We start from the raw sequence: 21248 nt of genomic DNA, 5'->3' as shown, positions 1-21248 counted from the left end.
ATAATTTAAAACAATTTGAAATGATTTAAAACAATTTGATTTGACTACTATATAGATATCCACTTAGCATGGATTAAATCATTTTCTTTAATAAGGGACGATTTTTAAAGTTCAAATAGTAATTTTTCTTGCATAGACAATAAATTTTCATACTTATCCCGTAATTAATTCACGTTTTAATCATAAACGAAAAAATTACTATTTAAAATGATAATTTTTTACTGATCACTTTATCATTATATTACTTGTCATTCTCAATTTCTATAGTTCATTTTTTTCCGTGAATGGATTAATCTCACGGATTCGTACGCAATCCCATGACTTTATCTAGGAATTCCTATGACGTTTTCGGCTACTTTACATAGATTTTTTAAATACAATTTATATCAAATAATTTATAAAATACGCATTAAAATAATTAATTTTTAAAATGTGTATAAGGATACTTTTATCAGAATATTACAATATAGACACTTTTTTTTTTACTGTTTCATTAATTAAAATGAAGTATTAAAAGTCCAAAAATGAAGAAGCGGCCACAAATTGTACGTACCATTTTTTAGTCAGGGACTTCTACTCTATATAAAACGTACCCTGGTGGAAATTTTTCGGAATTTTCTCTAAAAAACTCAGTTCTACAGTTCTAAAGACTTTTTCAAAGTTTTTCAGAGAAAATTTCGAAAAATTTCCACCAGGGTAATAATAAAAACAAAATCATGTTTATTCTTTTCTAAGTTGTATGTGAAATTTTATTATACTACACCATCGTAGATGCCGAACACTAAAGTGTACAATACAGAACATATATTTTCTACTAAATATTTATTTCTAATTACTAATTAGATGTGATTTAAAATATTTGTTATCTAATTAGCACTTAAAAAAAATATCATTATTATAAATCAAAGCATAAATTTTATTTCTGTTGAATTCGCTATAAAATTTTTTAATTATTTTAAATCTTTTCTCTGAATTTGTTAATAAGACACTTCCATAAATACAAGTGTATTCAAAACAGAACATTATATTGTTATTTTTTTAAAATAAGAGTTAACCAAAACTCCTTAACAATGTAAAATAACTCATCGCTGTATTAACAATCTAATGATTAAAAAAAAAAAAAAACGATTAAAATTTAATACTTATTCATATTAGAAAGATATTAAAAAACGATCCTGAAGTTAGCAAACAGTCACAAATTTTCGGATTTTTTTTTCAACAAATCAATTTCAAAAAAAAAAAAAACTAAAAACATACACATGTAGAAAATTTTAAAAACTACAGGTGCAATTTTTTCAAATTTTTTTTGTTTTATAATTTACCATCTAAAAGAAAATCCAAAAATTATGAGACACCGGCTAATTATGATACTGAAGTTAGCAGACGTCTAATAATTTTTGGATTTTTTTTAGACGGTAAATTTGAAAAAAAAAAAATTTGAAAAAATTGCACCTGTAGTTTTTTAAATTTTCTACAAGTGCATTTTTATAGATTTTTTTTTTGTGATTAATTTGCTAAAAAAAAAGTCAAAAATTTTTAATTGTCTGCTAACTTCAGGATCATCGGCTAACTTTAGTATCATATTAAAAAATATACCTTCGTAAACTGACGGAGATTAAGAGTAATAATTCCATAAACTGTAAAACGATATTCTTTTTGAGCTCTTCTCATTATCATTAAAACCATCATTTTTAATTTTTTATTCGATTGAACCCAATTAGAATAATAAATTGCGTTATTAACTTCACCTAACTAAAAAAAAATTAAGTAAATACAAATCATGTATAATTATTACCTAAATTAATCAAATAAATGGATACTTTTTCAGTCAACAAATCAGCGTGCATGCAATACAAAATTGTCTGTCCAAAAACGTTTACTAAATGTATCGTATTTTCGATTAGATGGCTCCAATTACCTTGACTGACTTGCTATTAATAATTAAATTAATTTTAAAGTAACTTCATTAATTATTTTTATTAACCATATTTCTTACTTGATCTACACGATACAAAGAGAAACAAAGATTGAGTCCATTGATTAATGTAACAAAGAATGCAATCGGGCTAAAAAATCTCTGGAGCCATTGGCAATGTCTACAAAAATAAAAAAATGTTTATTTCGAAACCAATCAAATGATCCCTAATTAAAAATTTCGATTGAAATAGATGACTTCCGATCGAATCCGACGAACTCTAATTGGAATCGATTAATTCTGATTGAAATCCGATAGACTCTCAATAGGAATTCATCGGTTTCGATCGGAGTTTTTAATTATTAGAGATGAGCCCAATTAAGTCAGAATTTGAATAATGTCAAAATTACTTGTGGGAAAAAATACGGGGCATTAATTTATGCCCAAGGAAACGATTCCGTGATGATAATATATGATCATTCTCAATAAAAACTCCGATTGAATTCTATTTTTCTTGATACGATTTAATCGAAGTTTTCATTCAGAACGAGCATAGTCATTGATGTTTCTAATGGATATAACTCACGATTATATTAGATTAGGAAGAAATACTAATATCAGATGAATGATAGTTTGTCTGCTTGAGCCTAATAATTACTACTTACAATATGTAATTTTCTAAGTTACTTACGAAAACAATTGATTATGCTGTAAAACAATATCTACTAATTGTCGACGACTTCCTTCATCGTCAGAAGAATTATCTTTATTGAGATCATGTAACCTATTAACCAATATCTGACAGAAAGAAGTTAATATCTAGCATGAAATATAATTTCTGATGTAACGAAAAAAAAAAGTTCAAATTATTACCTCGCATTGAATGCTAACGTGTGTTGTCAATTGGATGAACAATATGTCCCCACAAAGCCAATAAACAATAGCTAGAATTTCTGATACTTGTTCAAAGAAGAGACACATGAAATATCTCAAAAATGAGTTGATAGTAAACGGGTATTTCACTGGGTACATTATTCTTGAGAAAGTGAAAAAATATTCATCTCGATGATAAAGAAAGTGTTTGCAAATTCCTCTATAAAAAATATTTATTAGAGTTTTGAAAATGGATTTTTTTGTTCTAAAATTTTTTAAAAAAAAAATAAAGTTACACATAAACTGGAAACGCATAACTAAATGCTAATGCAAACACCAAAACTATCACATAATTCCTTAATGATCTAGCATAGAGCGCACTGTTTAATTCATTTTTTGTTATAAATTTATTTGAAGATGCAGTATCCCAAAAAACTTTAAGTTGTCGTATAAAATCAAAAAGTTCTTTTCGATGTGTCCAGCATCTTACTGCCTATAATAAAATTTTATATTAATTTGTTTTTTTTTCTTTTTCAAAATGCATATTATTGCTTAGAAGAGTAAAAATAAATTAATTATACCTCAGCAAATTGTTTTTTAAAAATGAAATGATTACCTTGAACGTACAAAGCATACCCGAAAGCATTGCTGTAAATATTCCAGCAGCGAGAGTTATACTAATAGATATAACGCGTATAATTTTCATTATTTCCATAGATATTAATAAGCTCATTATTAAAATACCAAATAATGGAGTTATTTTTTCCCACCATTTTTCAGTTTCTTCTTTGTTTGAAAACACACGATTGAAATATGACAATCCCATGTACCGCAATATCCGAATTTCAGTTCTAAAAAAACTTTCAAATGGTACGGAGTTTAACATTTCCATTTCATCCATTTTTAATGGATGTAAAAATTTAATTTTTTTATGATTTTATGGAGGAAAGTAAAAAAAAAATTATGGTTTAATTTTAGTCGCAACGAAGAGTTGTCAAATGAAAGATTGGAAAGATATTAATACGACTAGTGAACTGAAGTACTGTTCTCTGGTTTCGGCGAACCCTTTTACTATTCCATATAGATATAGATAATTATATGGAATTACATTGTATAAGATAACTAGCGGTAGTAAGGATCGATAGCAATTTGCGGCGAAGTATTCATATCAATTTATGAACATCTGCCACGGGTTTGATAGAACATTCAAATTACATACAAAGGAAAATTGAATTTATAAGATAATTTTTCATTTTTACATTTAAGACATGTCCATATGTCCATAATGCTAACGGTTAAGTCTTCCTTATGTTATTAATAGTGCTATTGAACTTACTCTCTAAAAATGAATAGGTGAAATTCACTGCGAATAAGTAGATAGTCACTAATTCTTCAGCTATAGATAAACCACTAATTCAACCTGTGGTATATCAGCTACTTCCCAGTGCATATTTACTAATGCGCAATGAATTTTACTGATTCATTTTGAGTACGAATCTTTTTTTTTTTATTTGAAAATTCTAATTATTGCTTTCAATAAATTTTTTTACGTGTATTCACCTGTGTTCGAAAACATGGTCGAAGCCGAGTTTATAGACGATATAGAAAAGACCCGCGTTTGAAGTGTGCAGATAAATATGATTATTATTATAAAGACAAAAATTCAAAAAATTATTTACGTATAATCAAGTACTAAAACTGGAGGAATCTAATTTTGACTTATAAATATAAGTACATTTTGATATGTTGACATATTTGCTCGTACAGATGTAAGTCTTTGTCAATAGTTGCATCTGATAAATTTTTGGTATTGACAGTAAATTTTTCAAAATCGTCCAAATCAAAGGAAATACAAAAATTATTGGTATTTTTGAATCATTTCGAGTTTCAAATTTGAAAAATAAATAATGAAAATTAAGATATGCAGATGTCTACATAGAAAATAATATTTTATTCTATTGTCAGTTTTAGAATTAGTTTTATACTACAAAATATCAAGTATTCCGAAAACAAAATTATCCAAAACTTCGTAATATGGCGAAATAACTCATTGCGGCATTAACAATCTATCAAAATCGAAAAACAGATTAATATAACTTGAGGAATTATTATTATTTCCCTAGTGGATCCGAATTACCGTAATTTACGGTAAAAAATGCAGCAATTTATCGCAATTCACCGCAAATTCCGGTATTTTACCGTAATTGGCGGCAAGATGTGGTAACATACCACAATTTACGATGAATAACAGTAAATTACTGTATTTTACAGTGAATTACCGTATTTTACCTCAATTACAGCAATTCCGCTGGATGCCGTAAATTACGGTAATTACCGTAATTTAGATCCGCTAGGGATTAGACAAATTTTATACCGACCTTTGTAAATTCCATTACATCAAGCGTTATAATTCCATAAGTTGTGAATCTATATCCGTTTTGCGCTCGTTTTATTATCATCAACATCATAGTCTTAAAAGTCTTATCACAATGTGTCCAATCACAGTGATAAGCTGCGTAACTGATTTCGTCTAGCTAAGAAAAAAAATTTACTGAATAAAAATATTTAATTTTTTTTTTTATCAGTGGTAGTTAAATTAAAATGTAATTTTTTGATACTTTTTCGGTTAAAACATCAGCGTGTTTACAAAACAAAAATGTTTGTCCAAGGACAGCAACTAAGTAGAGTACCTTTGACAGAAGAATGTCCCAATTGCGTTCGTTTATTTCCTGTTGATAAACTTATTTATAAAATACTATAAAAGCTAAACTAGAAAAAAAGTTTTTACACTTATTGTTCATCTCACCCCATCAACTCTATATAGCGAAAAACAAAGATTAGCTCCATTAACTAAGGTGACAAAAAATAAGATGGGGTTAAAAAATCTTTGTAGCCAACAGTAGTGTCTGAAAATAATGAATAATTATTTATTTATAATAAATTTACTGAGTACACGGAAAGAAAATTATGGCAACTTTTGCTATGTATCATGGGAATAGTTCCCATAATGGTATTGGAATTGTGTCCATACTATTATAGGGATGGTTTCCATAATATATGGGAATGGTTCCCATAATAGTATGGGTACGATGCCTGTACCATTATGGGAACCATTCCCATAATAGTATGGGAATAGTTCCCATATTATTATGAAACTATTCCCAGAATGGTATAGGAACTATTCCTATAATATTATAGGAACTATTCCCATAATGTTATGGGAACCATTTCCGTAATATCATAAAAATTTTTTTTAGCAAAATAGTGTAGGAATTTTCCTCATGATATGGAGAGATTCAAATGAAGTTTCTTCGACGCTAAATTTGTTAAAAAAAAAAAATTTTGATACAAATTTTAATGTTATTGCCAAATACAAATTTTTTTTTCAATGTTTGAATTTTTGTTTTGATACTTAATAATATTTCTGTGTATGGTAGAAGTGATTACCACACTTTCCTTTAAATCAATTTTTTTATGATAGTATGGGAACCATTCCCATAATATTTTAGAAATGGTTCCTATAATAGTATGGGAACTATTCCAAAAATACTATGGGAATGGTTCCCATAACGGTATAGGAACTATTCCAATAGCATTATGGGAACCATTCCTATAATATTATGGGAATAGTTCCCATACTATTATAGGAACCATTCCTATCATGTTATGGGTAGCATTCCCATAATTATAGGAACTATTCCTATAATTATGGGAAGCATTCCCATAACTATAGGAACTGCTCCCATAATTTATGGTCATAATTCCTATGTTAGTATAGGAAAAAATTTTATATAATTATGGGAACCGTTTCCATAATTTTCTTTCCATATATGGAATTAAATGGAATCGATTTTGTTAATCTGTATTCGAAATATTTTTAACTTAATCTTTATTTAAATTTTTACGTTTTGTTTTTTTTCATTGTTGTATACCTACTACATACAAATATAGTTTATGATGAATCGAAATAATATCTGCTAACTGTCGATGGTTTTCATGATTATCGGATCCACTTCCATCCTTATTAATACCTCGCAGCCTATTAACTAATATCTTGTGAATGGAAAATATTAAAGTACATCACCTAATTTCCACTGTAATAAAATTTAAATAATTACCGTGCATTGAGCGCCAACGTGTGTCGTTAATTGAACAAAAAGTACCTCCCCACACAGCCAATAAGGAATAGCTAATAATTCAACTAATTGCTCGAATAGTAGACACGAAAAGTATATCGAGTATGAATTAATCGTAAATGGATACGTGACTGGGAACATTATCATAGAGAAATTAAAAAAATATTCATCTCTGTGAAATATCAAATGGCTACCAAGTACCCTGCGAAAATTTATTATTAGAATTTTACAAATTGGTTCTTTTCATTTAGCCATGTAATAATAATTTTACGTATAGGCTGGAATAGCATAACTGACAGCCAATGCAATCACTATAATTGTCAAATAATTTCTGAATGATCTGGCATAGATTACTATATTTAATATGTCTTCTGAGATATACTTATTTGAATCTGCTGAGTCCCATAAAGTTTTAAGTTGTCGTAAAAAATCAAAAAGTTCTTTCCGATGTGTCCAACATCTTATTGCCTATTATAATTAATAGTTGTTATTGTTAATTAATTTACATTCCTTCCGTGTAAAAATAATCTTAGGTCATGGTGATCATCATAATCTCATGATGATATCACGGTGATTAACATGGTGATCTCATATTTTGACACAATCATGGGCTCATGGTGAGATTATTATGGAACTACGATTTAGAGACGAATTTATTCGTATTTATGTGATAAGTAGTTTTTTACAATTATATCATGATTTGATTGTATTTTCTCGAGTTGTATGATTAAAAAAAATACATGCAACAATATCATGATATTCTGATCAGAGCTCTATAATTAGATCTAACAAATTTATCATAAATTAATTGTTATCTTGGTGTCTGTATGCTTTTAGTATGAAGACGCTTTGCTGTTTTACTAACTGTGACTTGAGTATTCATAAATTTAAGAATTCTCATTTTATTAATCATCTCATGATTGTGTCAAAATATGAGATCATCATGATAATCACCGTGATATCATCATGAGACTCATTATGATGATCACCATGACCTAAGATTATTTTTACACGGGCTGATTAAGAAAGACGATTTAAAATAGTTTACAATCTTAAGTGTCTACTCTCTAAACATAAATTAGTGAAAATAATGAAAATAAGTGAATATCCACTAATTCATGTTTAAAGAGTAGAAGAGGTATAATTAAAAATTACTTGAATTCTTGAAAGTGATTTGAGTTTAAATCATTTTTTAAATTAGCTTTCTTAATAAGAGATAGTCGAAGATCTTTGAGAAAAATAATTAATGATTATAGAATATTAATATCACTTCTGACACTATTCATAGATCTTAGTCATTCATCAACCCATGAATAGCGCCAATTTACCCGGGAAAAAATGATTTTGCCTAATCATATATGATTATATATGTTTATATATATGATCATATATGATTATATATAATCATATATGAAGTTATATATAATCATGCATGATTATATATGGGGTCATATATAATTATATATAATTATATATGACCCCATACATAATTAGATCTGATCATACCTGGCTGTTATAAGCCCATATATAAGTCTATATATAATCAGATCTGATTATATATAAGTCTATGTATAATTAGATATGATCATACCTGGCTGTTATGACCCCATATATAATCATACATAAGTCTATATATGATCAGATCTATTTATATATAAGTCTATATATAGTTAGATCTGATCATACCTGGCTGTTATGTCCCATTTATAATCATGTACAAGTCTATATATGATCAGGTCTGATCATATATGAGTCTATATATAATTAGATATAATCATACCTGGCTGTTATAACTCCATATATAACCATATATGAGTCTATATATGATCAGATCTGATCATCTATAAGTCTATATATAATTAGATATAATTATACCTAGCTGTTATAACCCCATATATGATCATATATAAGTCTATACATGATTAGATCTGATCAGACATGATTGATACAAACCCATATATAATTAGATATAGGCCTATATATAATAAGATCTGATCAGACGTGACTGATATAAACCTATATGTAGTTATATATGTCTATGATTAAATCTGATCAGATTTCATTGATATGAAACCTATAAATATTTAAATATATATATATATATTAAATAATATGACAATTTTTTAATATCAATGTTATTAAATTTTTATTCTGTCAACTATCAATCAAACTTAAATCCCCAATACTTAAAAAATGTTCAAAGGTTTCGGCAGTAATTTAAAAGTATAAAGTATCAATTTGATTATTTGAGTTAAGTAATGCCATAAACGTTTCTTAATTGTAAGTGTATAACAGACTAGAGGATCAGACTACAAACCATCGATAACCAAAGTTAAGCAGCATCGGCGTTGGACATTAATTGGATGGGTGACCTCGTAGTAAAATAATTGTCGATGGTTAATAATTTTTTTTTTTTTTTTTTTTTTAATTTTAACCGACATTGATATTGATGAAGACAATAAATCCTAATTAAACTACTTAATTAATAATTTACAGATATTCTAAATGAGATTCTACAAATGACTATATTCGTTCATGCATGATTATATATAATCATATATGATCATGTATAAACAGATCAAGTTATGTATGATCAGACCTGGCCAATTTTTGGATCTGATCATATATAGACAATTATGCATGATCATATATGATTAGGCAAAATCATTTTTTCCCGGGTAGTGTCAAATATTGAAGCACGTCGATGACTTTCTAACGCAATTTTTTAATTTCTATATAAAATTAGTAAGAAATACAAAGTTGTAGTAGAAAGTCATCGATATGGCAAAAATTCGACCATCCACAGCAAAAATTATTGTCTGTGGTTTCTAGTAATCTATAAACTATTAAAAAAATAAAATAATATTTGTTCACTCAATTTATACTTTTGTTTTTAATAAATCTTACCTTAAATGTACACAACATACCCGAACTCATCGCGGACAATATATCAATTGCATGAGTAAAATCAACATCTATTACTCGTATCACTCTAATTAGTTCAAGATATGTCGACAAACACACTATCAAAATACCACAAAATGGAATTATTTTTTCCCACCATTTTTCAATTTCCTCACTATTTGAAAATACCCTATTGAAATATGACAATCCCATACATTGTAAAATCAAAACTTCTCCATTTAAAAATTCCTCAAAAGTTATAGAATTTATAAATTGTTCTTCTTCCATTTTTCTTTCAATCATATTCAATAATTATTTTATTTTTCATTTGTTATATCGTAATTTAAAGTAAAAAAGCATAAAATAAAATAGGAAATAAAATTCCTTACTTGGTCTTCTACTATCAATCAAGTTAACAATGCAGCGGACGAAGTGAATATCACTCTCTAAATTCTAGAATCCCTACACCACCGTTTAAACTTAAAATTGTATGCAATTATTTGATGTATAAGATAACAAGTGGTAGGAAGGATCGATTGCAATTTGCGACTAAGTATTCACATCAATTTATGAACATCTGTCACGGGTTTGATCGATCATTTAAATTACATACAGAGTGAAATGAAATGTATAAGATAATTTTCAATGTTCATATGTGAGACATGCACGCCATTATGGTTGCGTTAAGTTTTTATTATGTTATCAATTGTGAAATTGAACTTACGAATTGTAACTTTTTTTTTTTTTTTCAAAAATTCTCATTATTGTTTTCAAAATTTTTTTATACTAACATTTATCTGTGTTCGAAATCACAGTCGAAACCTAGTTTACATGTGATATAAAAAAATTTTGTGTTTGAAGTATGCATGAATACTAGTACCGTTTTAAACACAATAATTGGAAACTTGATTAAATCAATTTATAGTTAAATAATGAAAGATTTCTATCAAATTTTTAAAGATAGAAATTATTTATGAATATTCGAGTAATTAAAGTGGAACCCAATCCAATTTTGACTTAATATATGTACAGATTGATATTTCAAAATATTTTTTTACTGTGCAGATGTAAGACTTTGTCGAGAATTGCATCTGATTATTTTTTCGTAAAAACTAAGAAAGTTTTTTTAAATCTTCCAAATGAAAAGGAAAATATGAATGCTTCGGAGTCAAATTGAATGTCAAGGTTCAGATTTTTTTCAAAAATATTTTTGGAGGATTATGCATTAAAGTATATGCAGTTCCATTGTATAGGACTCACTGCATTTCCCCAGGGGTGTACTCTACTGTTTATAGCCCTCCGAATTTACCAAATCGAAGGAAATAAGAAAATTCTAAGTGTTTAGTGATAATTTTAAACTTTTGAATTTATTTGAAAAATAATGTAAAATGAAGATGTACTCTCTTAAAATGAATCAGTGAAAAGTACTGCATATCAGTGAATATTCACGTATTGCACAAACAGTACCAAGTATATCACTGATTCAATTAGTGATATATTTGGGAGCAGTTCGCAGTTATATTCACTGAGATGCTGTACTTTTCATTGATTTATTTTCAGAGAGTGCAGTCTAAACAAGTAATATTTACTTAGTAAATAACATTTTATTCTATCAGTTTTAGAACTAGTTTCAAACTAAAAAACAATAATTATTCTGAAGACAAAACTATCCAAAACTTCGTAATAGAGCAAAATAACTCATTGCAGCATTAACAATCTATTAGAACGAAGAAAAGATTAATAAAATTTGAGAAATTTGTATTTATTCAAGACAAATTTAATACCGACCTTTGTAAATTCCATTAGATCGAGCGTTATAATTCCATAAATTGTAAAGCGATATCCTTTTTGAGCTCGTCTTATTATCATCAGCATCATAGTCTTAAATTTCTTATCACAATGTGTCCAATCGCAATAATAAACTGCGTAACTAATTTCGTCAAGCTAAGGAAAAATATTTACTGAATAAAAATATATGATATTTCTTCTCAGTGGTCGTTAAATTCAAATGTAATTTATTAGTACTTTTTGGGTTAAAACATCAGCGTGTTTACAGTACAAAAATGTTTGTCCAAGAACCGCAACTAAGTGGAGTACATTTATCAGAAGATTACTCCAATTGCGTTCGTTTATTTCCTGTTGGTAAATTTATTTATAAAAATACTATAAAAGCTAAACTAGAAAGAAATTTTTTACACTAATTGTTCATCTCACCCCATCAACTCGATATAGAGAAAAACAAAGATTAGCTCCGTTAATTAGGGTGACAAAAAGTACTATGGGGTTGAAAAATCTTTGTAGCCAACAGTAGTGTCTAAAAATAATTAACAATTATTTTTTTATAATAAATTTACTGAGTACACGGAAAGAAAATTATGGCAACTTTTGCTATGCATTATGGGAATAGTTCCCATAATGGTATTGGAATTGTACCCATACTATTATAGGGATGGTTTCCATAATATATGGAAATGGTTCCCATAATAGTATAGGTATAATGCCTATACCATTACGGAAACCATTTCCATAATAGTATGAGAATAGATCCCATACTACTATGAAACTATTGAAGTCTACTGAGTAAGGAATTAAATGGAATCCCGAGTCAAAAATCAAAGTCGGATTTAAGTCTCAAAGTTTTCATTGAGGTTTTTTAGGATCAATTTAGTATTTTAAGATTGACAACAGTATAGAAAGTTATCCTAGTTTAGTCCTCAAAGTAGTAGTTACGACCCATTTTACCACTTTGAGGACTAAACTGGAATAACACAATCTGGATTAGAGCCTCAAAATACTCAAAACAGAAAGGAATAATTTTATCCCCATTTGAACCTCAAAAGTCTCATTCGACGTATTCTCTACTCTCCCTTTTCTATCGAAAATTTTTAAAAGTCCTAAGTATAACTTTTCATTCGATGAGAATTTTGAGGTCTTACTTATAATTTGAAATCGATAAATTATTCGCATTCAGACCTCATATTTCTCATTGAGGATTTTGAGTATTAAAACAGAGTCACTTACTGGGCGGCAAATAAAACATCAAAGAAATTGAGGCTTTTAAGGAGTAAACTAGAATTTGTTTTTTGACTCGGGATCAATTTTGTTAATCTGTATTCAAAATATTTTTTACTTAATCTTTATTGAAATTTTTACGTTTTCATTTTTTTTCATTTTTGTATACCTACTACATACAAATATAATTTATGATGAATCGAAATAATATCTGCTAACTGTCGATGGTTTTCTTGATTATTGGAACCATTTCCATCCTTATTAATACCTCGCAGCCTATTAACTAATATCTTGTGAATGGAAAATATTTAATTACATCACCTAATTTCCACTGTAATAAAATTTAAATAATTACCGTGCATTGAGCGCCAACGTGTGTCGTTAACTGAATGAAAAGTGCGTCTCCGCACAACCAGAAAACAATAGCCAATAATTCAGCTATTTGCTCAAATAGTAGACACGAAAAGTATATTGAGTATGAATTTATCGTAAATGGATACGCGACTGGATACATTATCATAGATAAATTGAAAAAATATTCATCTCTGTGGAATATTAAATGATTACCAAGTACCCTACGAAAATTCATTATTAAAATTTTACAAATGGGTTTTTTTTCTCTTAGTCGTGGAAAAATAATTTTACATGTAGGCTGGAAAACCCCAACTGACAGCTAATGAAATCACTACAGCTGCCAAATAATTTCTAAATGATCTGGCATAGAGTACTATATTTAATACGTCTTCTGTGATATATTTATTTGAATCCGCTGATTCCCATAATGTTTTAAGCTGTCGTAAAAAATCAAATAGTTCTTTTCGATGTGTCCAACATCTTATTGCCTGTTACAATCAATAATTACTATCATTAGTAAAGAAACATAGCTGAGGCCCCTTATAAAAAATAATTAATGATTATAAAATATCAATATCACTCCTGGCACCATTCATATGGATCAGTAATTTATTAATCCATAGTTAGTGCCAATGTACTCTAAAAAATTTAACTATTTCAATGGCTTAATAACGCGATTGCGTATTTTCTATGTACAATTCGTAGGAAATATGAAGTTGCGGTGAAAACCCATTGACATAGAAAAATTTTGATTCAAACCACTTACTCTTTTAAAATGAATCAGTGAAAAGTGCTGCAAATCAGTGAATATTCACTGCATAAACAGTCCCAAGTATACCACTTATTCAATCAGTGGTATACTTGGAACTGATTAAATAAGTGGTATACTTGGGACTGTTTATGCAGTGAATATTCACTGATTTGCAGCACTTTTCACTGATTCATTTTAAGAGAGTAGACCATTGTAAGCTCGATACCTATAAGATTTGAATAATAGATAATTTTAGAAAATAGAAAAGACCAAAAAATTAGTAATTAATCATCAGACATATAGGGTCATCCAAAAGCACTTTTACAACAAGTATAGTCAGATACAAAAATTCTGAACAACTTTTTCCTTTGAAATTTAGAAAAATTTTCAATATTTTCTGAGTTATTGAATATTGAAGTTAATCAACAAAAAATGAGTAATTAGACTGATATTTTATACTGTGGTTTCATGTCAATCGAACTACTAGTATCTTCATATTAAATTGTGAACAAATGGAAAGTGAAATTTAAAATTTACTATCGTTGTCTAGAGCAAAAACACAAACACTTTTCGCTATCTTTAAGCTCGCAAAGCTTAAAAAAATCATCAAACATCGACATCTAATCAAAAATCGATTTTCAAAAATGAGAGTGAAATCAACAACTTCTATCTTCTTGAAAATTTTCAAATTTCTCAGTAAGAAGTTCAAAAAAAAAATTCGAGAAGACCAAGTTGTTCAGAATTGTTTGTTTATTTGACTATGCCAGCTGAAAAAGTATTTTGGATTCACCCTGTAAAAGACGAAACAAAATTTTTTTATGGTTTTCAGTAGTCTATAAAAATTATGCATAATATTGAATTAAAAAAATAATATTAGTTCCTTTAATTTATACTGTTTTTCTTAATTAATCTTACCTTAAATGTACATAACATACCCGAAAGCATCGCGGTCAATATTTCAGTTGCAAGAGTAATATCAACAACTATTACTCGTAGCACTTTTATTATTTCAAGAGATATTAATAAACACATCGTCAAAATACCACATAATGGAATTATTTTTTCCCACCATTTTTCAGTTTCCTTATTATGAGAAAATACCCTATTAAAATATGACAATCCCATACATCGTAAAACCAAAACGTCTCCTTTTAAAAAATCCTCAAAAGCCATAGAATCTGTAATCTTTCCTTCATCCATTTTTCTTTCAGTCATACTCAATTATTATCTTATTTTTCATTCATTGTGACGTAATTTAAAGTAAAGAATTATAAAATGAAATAAGGAATAAAATTTCTTGTGTGATCTTTGACGATCAGTCAAGTGAATGATGTGCAATAGACAAAGTAAATTTTGTTCTCTAGTTTCTAGAACCCCTTCACTACCGTTTAAATTTTAAATTATATGCAATTGACCGCAGTATATAGGATAACGAGCGATACGTTTTCGACGTAAAGATAATTACCCTTATCAACTTATGAACATCTGTCGCAGATTTAATCGATCCGATTGACTCAGAGTAAAGAGGACGGTCATAGATAACACATCTATTAAACGTACATTAATAAATTTTTAGTTAAGAGAGTCAGTCCTAAGCTTTGAATAATTTTTCAAACACTATGTTACCAGTATTGCTTTTTTTTCAATTCTACTATTTTTTAAAAAATAGTTTTCATAATCACGTGTTATGTATGCACTGTAATAACTCTTGAGTCCGCGGTTTTTCAAATCAAGAAAATAAATTACAATAAAAATAATTTTCGCTCAGCGTACAATATAATAGTTGGTTAACTAAATATCTATTTAATTAATTATCTTCGATTTGTTAAAAGTGGTTCGATAAATCTTAAAGATGATGTTACGTAAACATATTTATGGATATATTTAAAAAACTGAATATTAATACACATGATTGTACAAGTTGTTTATCCTTGTCATATAACTAATTATTTATTTATGTTTAGTAATAATTTTTTCAAAATTATAAGTTATCCAAAACTTCTCAATAGTGTAAAGTAACTCATAGCTGCGTTTACAATCTAAAAAAAAAAAACAGGGAAAACATAATTAAGATCTACTTAGATCAATTTTTTATAGTTGGAAAAAAAGTTTAGGTCCACATACATCTCTCACGAAAATATATATGTTCGAAAAATCTCTGAAGGGTACAAATACCATTTAGGGCCTCTGCTCCATTTTTGGACATTTAAGACTTTATTTTAAGTAATGGAACAGTAAAAAAAAAAACTTCATTTATAATAGTGTAATAAAAGTATCTCTGAACACATTTAAATAATTAATTATGTCAATGGTTAATTTATAAATTGTTTAATTTTAATTTTTGAAGTGTCCAAAACTGGCCAAAAGTGGTACCTCTACCGTATATGTGGCATATAATTTTCACATATATATTTTTTACGCGGGATGTCAACTTCTTCCAAGCTATATTGATCCAAAAGGGAATAAATTAGATCGTAGTAGATCTAAATTATTTTTTCCGGGTTTATACACGAAAAAAAAATAGGTGCTGCAACAGGGCGCAGTCCTGTAGCAGCAACAGGATTTTTATGGGACAGCAACAGGATAAATCCTGTGAGAGCAACAGGATTTGTCCTGTGGAATAATAGGATAAGGACCAAGTTTCATGTACTAATTTTTTTGTCCGTATAATGAAATTTCAAAATTTGAAAAAAATTTCAATTTAAAAAAAAAATCAACTTCGAAAACAAATTTTTATTTTTTCCAAATTTTGAATTTTTTTCAAATTTGGAAATTTCATTATACGGACAAAAAAACTAGTACATGAAACTTGTTCCTTATCCTATTTATTCCACAGGAAAAATCCGGTTGCTCCCACAGGACTGCGTCCTGTTGCAGCACCTATTTTTTTTCCGTGTATACATTCATATATATTCATATACAACAGATTGAAAAAATGTACCTTTGTAAACTGATTAAGATTAAACGTTATTATTCCATAAACTGTAAATTTAAACTCTTTTTGAGCTCGTTTCATAATCATCAGTACCATTGCTCTAAATTTTTCATCTGAATTAGTCCAATCACAAAAATAAGCAGCATAATTAATTTCTTCAAGCTAATAATATTTAATTAAGTAAATAAATGTCTAATGACATAAAATACATATTTATTAAATTATATATAAAAATCAATACTTTTGCGCTTAGAATCTCAGCATGCATACAGTACAAAATTGTTTGGCCAAAAACAGCGAGTAAATGCACTACATTCACTATAAGACCGCTCCAATTACGATCATTAATTTCCTGTCAATACTTTTTTTTTACTAACAAATATAATATTTAACTTTTAGAAATTAATCAATCAAACTTACTTCGTCTACTCGAAACAGAGAGAAACAAAGATTAGCTCCGTTAATTAAAGTTACGAAAAGTACAATCGGACTGAAAAATTTTCGAAGCCAATGGCAATATCTAATAAAATCAATATTATGTCTTCTAATAAATTTCATATAAATTATTTTTTTAATATAAAAATATTTGTTACCTACATGAACTGTTGGTAATGACTCGCTACAATGTCTGATAATTCATGATATATATTTTTATTTTTAGGATCACTGATTGCAACTCTATCGAGATTATGCAGTCTATTGACTAAGATCTATATTAACATTGATATGAAAAAGTGTATGAAAAGTAAATACTGTCGGTGGTAAATTTAATTACCGTACTGTGAATGCCAACGTGGGTTGTTAATTGTATGAACATAACATCTCCACAAAGCCAATAGATGTAGCATAATAGTATCACTGTTTGCTCGAAAAAAAGACATATAAAGTATCGGGGGAAAGTATTTACCTCAAATGGATAACTTATCGGATATACAATTATAGAAAAATTAAAAAAATATTCATCTCTATGAGACAAAAAATGACTGCAGAGTATCCTATAAAAAAATAAATATTATAAGAAAAATTAAATGAATTTACTTGGGGCGTACGAATAATTGGAACTAATCCGAAAATTCAAATTATCTGTGAGTTTTTGATCTATTCGTAAATTTTTGATACAATTTTTTCACAGCTTATCGCAAGTTAGACAAAAATTTTATGTTCAGTGTTCGAACCAAATACATTCGAATTCGCCTTTGGATAATTTGGAAATTTACAAATAATTTGAAACCTGAAAAAAAATTTTCAAAGTTTACAAATAATTGGAATTTTTCAAATTAATCGATTTAAATTTTGAATCAAATAGTAATATTGGATTCGCACACCCCTGCAACTGACCCAAAAAAAAATAATTTAGATCGACGCAAAGCTTATAGGTCATAGTTTTAAAAAGACCAAATTATTTTTTTAAATATTGAAATAGGGAAAATAAACTCACGTCGATCTAATTATTATTAAATAAAAAATAACATTACACGTATGGTGAAAACCCGTAAGTAACGACCAATAAGAATAACCCAACTGCTAACTGATTCCTTAATGATTTAGCGTAGACCACACTATCAAATATATTTTCTGTTATAAATTTATTCGAAGCAGCAGTATCCCAAAGAACTTTGAGTTGTCTAATAAAATCAAAAAGTTCTTTTCTATGCGTCCAGCATCTTATAGCCTATAATACAACAAAATTCAAGATGTATGTTATAATTTTTAAAAAATTAAATAAATTTTTGGAAATGTTACAGGTATAGAGTTGAAGCACCGGTTTAGGACACGAAACCTTTTTCTGGATACTTTCTACTTTATTTTGATGTATTAAGAATATAAAAAATATTGTTATTGCAACACTTATAATTAAAGTATCTTCAAGTATGATATAAATATGTAAGATGTTTTCGCGTATTCTATAAATTGCCCTATCGAAATTCTATAGTTTTCAAAACAGGTAACTCGTGTCTAAAATCAATCTTTCTTTATTTCACCGACTTTCTTATTTTTTTTAAATGTATCTTACCTTAAAGCAACAAAGTGAACTTGAAAGTAATGCCGTGAACATTTCAGGCGCAAGAGTAATATCAATAGTTATAATATTTATGAGCGCAACTGTTAAAAAATAGAGCATCAAACTCAGTATTAAAATCCCAAAAAGTGGGGTAATTTTTTCCCACCATTTTTCCCGTCTATTTTCATCATTTGAAAATACGGAATTAAACCATGACAATCCCATGTATCGCAACATTCGAATTTCTGCATTAAAAAATTCTTCAAATGGCACAGAATTTATTGTTTCTATTCTGCTCATTTTTGTTTCGGACATTTCTTTAAATTTATTTCAGTAATGTTACAATGTATCTAAAATGTTATCTTATAAAAGAAAGCTTTTTTAGACCCCTTTGGTTCAGTCTATTAATATCGATAATGGAATAGAAAGATATTTTTCCGTCTCTTAAAACGCTTTTCCGTTTCATACAATGAAAATTATATGCAATTATTATTATGGTCTGCGAGTATCGGTTCATTGTGGGCGTTACAAGTGTAAGGGTATAAGCCCCTATCATTTCGAAAGCCTGCGCAGACTTGATAAATTACAGTAGCAAGTACTAAGATTACCCGTCTTACATACTATGTAGTCTTTCTCAAATAGAATGAATATACACTGCAAGGTATTAAATTTATTTTATTCAAATAATCTTCGAATCTCTTCATGAACAAAGTGAGCTTACTAGTGCAATATACTTTGAAAATATGAGTGTCAATGTAACTGACAAGAGGCGGGTTTTTAAATTTTTAAATGAATAAATAAAATGTAAGTAGAATAAAAATAAAAAAATGCGTATTGAGATGAATAAAAAATCAGTACGCGCATTTTTTTTAATTTCATCGTTTTAATTAATTAATTTATTTATTTAAAAGTTACGAAGTGTGTAAGGTCTGCTACATTCACACCTATTTGAAAATAAGTTAAACATTTTTTAAAATTATAATTATTTTAATAATCGTTTCAAATTAATTATTTAAAACCTTTATCACTGAAGTTTTTAAATTTAAATTGACAGTTTTATATATGTTCTAAAAAATTATAGTAGTGGTGTGTTCGGACCCCCGAACTGAGGCGCCCCTGTGTACCCGGGAAAATTAAAATTCATAATTAAATTATTAGAAAAGAAAGTTAATTACCAATAAAAACCAATGCGTGAATTATCAAATGTTTCGATTAAAGTGAAAGTCGAGTAAGCGAATCTTAATGTATGATTATGGATAATCTTTATAACTAGTATCAATATAAATAAAGAAAAATGGCAATTGTTAATTAATAAGAAATATTAATAAAAATCAATTTTATTATGCTACATGCACACACAATTAACACACGCACATTCACTGCAAACAGATGGTATGATAAAATTGATTTTCATTTATATATTTATTAATGCTATTCTCAGACAGTGCCCCAATTAGCACACTTGATAATTCATACATTTTTTTTTATTGATAATTAATGACCGTGAAGTTAGCCGACACCCGCCATTTTAAAAATGAAAAAGCTTATAACTTTAGAAAAAAAAAAAATTTTCAAATTTAAAAAAAATGCTCGTGTAGAATTTTCAATTTTCTAGACGAGTATTTTTATAAAAAGATCAAAAAATAAATACTCGAGGTACAATTTGAAATTAAATTTTAAGATTACTTATTTTGTATTCAAAAGGTTTTACAAACCTCATTACTTTTTGATTTTTATATAAAATTTTTCGAAATCTAGACGAGTATTTTTTTTATTTTTCACTTTTCCAATTTTTTAATCTGGAAATTAACCGTTTTCGAATAAAACGTCTTGTAATTTAAAAGAAAACAAAAATTTTGAAATTTCGAAAAAATACTCGTATAGAGTTTTCAATTTTCTAAACGAGTATTTTTTTTAAACGATCCAAAGTACTCGAATTGTTATTTTAAATAAAAATTAATTAATAAAAATATCAATTATAATTTTTTTTTTATATTATATTTTTCAAATTATTAAAATGATTATAACTCGGACTTTAGCGACTTGACTCGTAGGACTTTTTTCGAAGGGAATAAAATTTCCTATAAAATTTCTATCAACATTTTTGATGTACTTTCATTGGTTTATGTTCTGCAAGCCAATAAAGGTCAATTTCATAGGAAAAATGAGTTCCGCAACGGACACAAGTGAAACAGCTGGAATTACAGCTAAGTAACTATGGGCACTTTTGAAGAACACCAAATGCCCTACGATTTGCGACCAAAACCGCCTTGATATCATAAAACGCAGCTGAGTATTAAAAAGTTAAAAGAAAAGTAATTTAATTTACGTGTATATTGAATGGGAAATCTTTAAAATCTAATGGC

At 27.8% G+C, this 21248-nt stretch overlaps 4 protein-coding genes and 1 long non-coding RNA gene across 6 annotated transcripts; 1 reads left to right on the top strand and 4 right to left on the bottom strand.

The window, feature by feature from the left end:
• Window positions 1-854: 854 nt before the first annotated feature.
• On the bottom strand, window positions 855-3819 carry LOC130671867 (odorant receptor 94a-like). The gene is made up of 8 exons (XM_057475977.1): window positions 3405-3819; window positions 3085-3281; window positions 2789-3008; window positions 2607-2713; window positions 1997-2096; window positions 1821-1931; window positions 1597-1752; window positions 855-1101 (listed from the first exon to the last, which is right to left on the bottom strand). Exons 1-8 carry the CDS (start codon window positions 3687-3689, stop codon window positions 1051-1053), a joined length of 1227 nt encoding a protein of 408 aa, XP_057331960.1. The 5' UTR covers window positions 3690-3819; the 3' UTR covers window positions 855-1050.
• An 894-nt stretch (window positions 3820-4713) lies between these two features.
• On the bottom strand, window positions 4714-10553 carry LOC130671866 (odorant receptor 67c-like). Of its 2 annotated transcripts, XM_057475976.1 has the most exons (9): window positions 10218-10266; window positions 9832-10120; window positions 7196-7392; window positions 6907-7126; window positions 6732-6841; window positions 5595-5694; window positions 5407-5517; window positions 5167-5322; window positions 4714-4854 (listed from the first exon to the last, which is right to left on the bottom strand). In XM_057475976.1, the coding sequence occupies exons 2-9, from the start codon at window positions 10114-10116 to the stop codon at window positions 4804-4806; spliced, it is 1230 nt and encodes a 409-aa protein (XP_057331959.1). In that variant the 5' UTR covers window positions 10117-10120; window positions 10218-10266; the 3' UTR covers window positions 4714-4803. The 2 variants fall into 2 exon arrangements, with proteins under 2 accessions (XP_057331959.1, XP_057331958.1); XM_057475975.1 differs by having other exon boundaries at window positions 9832-10553.
• A 734-nt stretch (window positions 10554-11287) lies between these two features.
• Window positions 11288-15294, bottom strand: LOC130671669 (odorant receptor 67c-like). Its single transcript, XM_057475717.1, has 8 exons — window positions 14861-15294; window positions 13486-13682; window positions 13196-13415; window positions 13021-13130; window positions 12043-12142; window positions 11854-11964; window positions 11617-11772; window positions 11288-11545 (listed from the first exon to the last, which is right to left on the bottom strand). Exons 1-8 carry the CDS (start codon window positions 15158-15160, stop codon window positions 11495-11497), a joined length of 1245 nt encoding a protein of 414 aa, XP_057331700.1. The 5' UTR covers window positions 15161-15294; the 3' UTR covers window positions 11288-11494.
• A 219-nt stretch (window positions 15295-15513) lies between these two features.
• On the top strand, window positions 15514-19058 carry LOC130671670 (uncharacterized). The gene is made up of 4 exons (XR_008990553.1): window positions 15514-15727; window positions 17542-17965; window positions 18626-18825; window positions 18942-19058. It is a non-coding gene; the product is annotated as an uncharacterized LOC130671670 (long non-coding RNA).
• On the bottom strand, window positions 15833-19337 carry LOC130671668 (odorant receptor 22c-like). The gene is made up of 8 exons (XM_057475716.1): window positions 18895-19337; window positions 18356-18552; window positions 17656-17875; window positions 17478-17590; window positions 17301-17400; window positions 17122-17232; window positions 16887-17042; window positions 15833-15984 (listed from the first exon to the last, which is right to left on the bottom strand). The coding sequence occupies exons 1-8, from the start codon at window positions 19195-19197 to the stop codon at window positions 15934-15936; spliced, it is 1251 nt and encodes a 416-aa protein (XP_057331699.1). The 5' UTR covers window positions 19198-19337; the 3' UTR covers window positions 15833-15933.
• Between the last annotated feature and the right edge of the window lie 1911 nt (window positions 19338-21248).

This window comes from Microplitis mediator, chromosome 7 (assembly GCF_029852145.1).
Source record: "Microplitis mediator isolate UGA2020A chromosome 7, iyMicMedi2.1, whole genome shotgun sequence".
NCBI lineage: Eukaryota > Metazoa > Arthropoda > Insecta > Hymenoptera > Braconidae > Microplitis > Microplitis mediator.
Note: the sequence above shows the minus strand (reverse complement) of the source record. Positions and strands in the feature narration are given on the sequence as shown.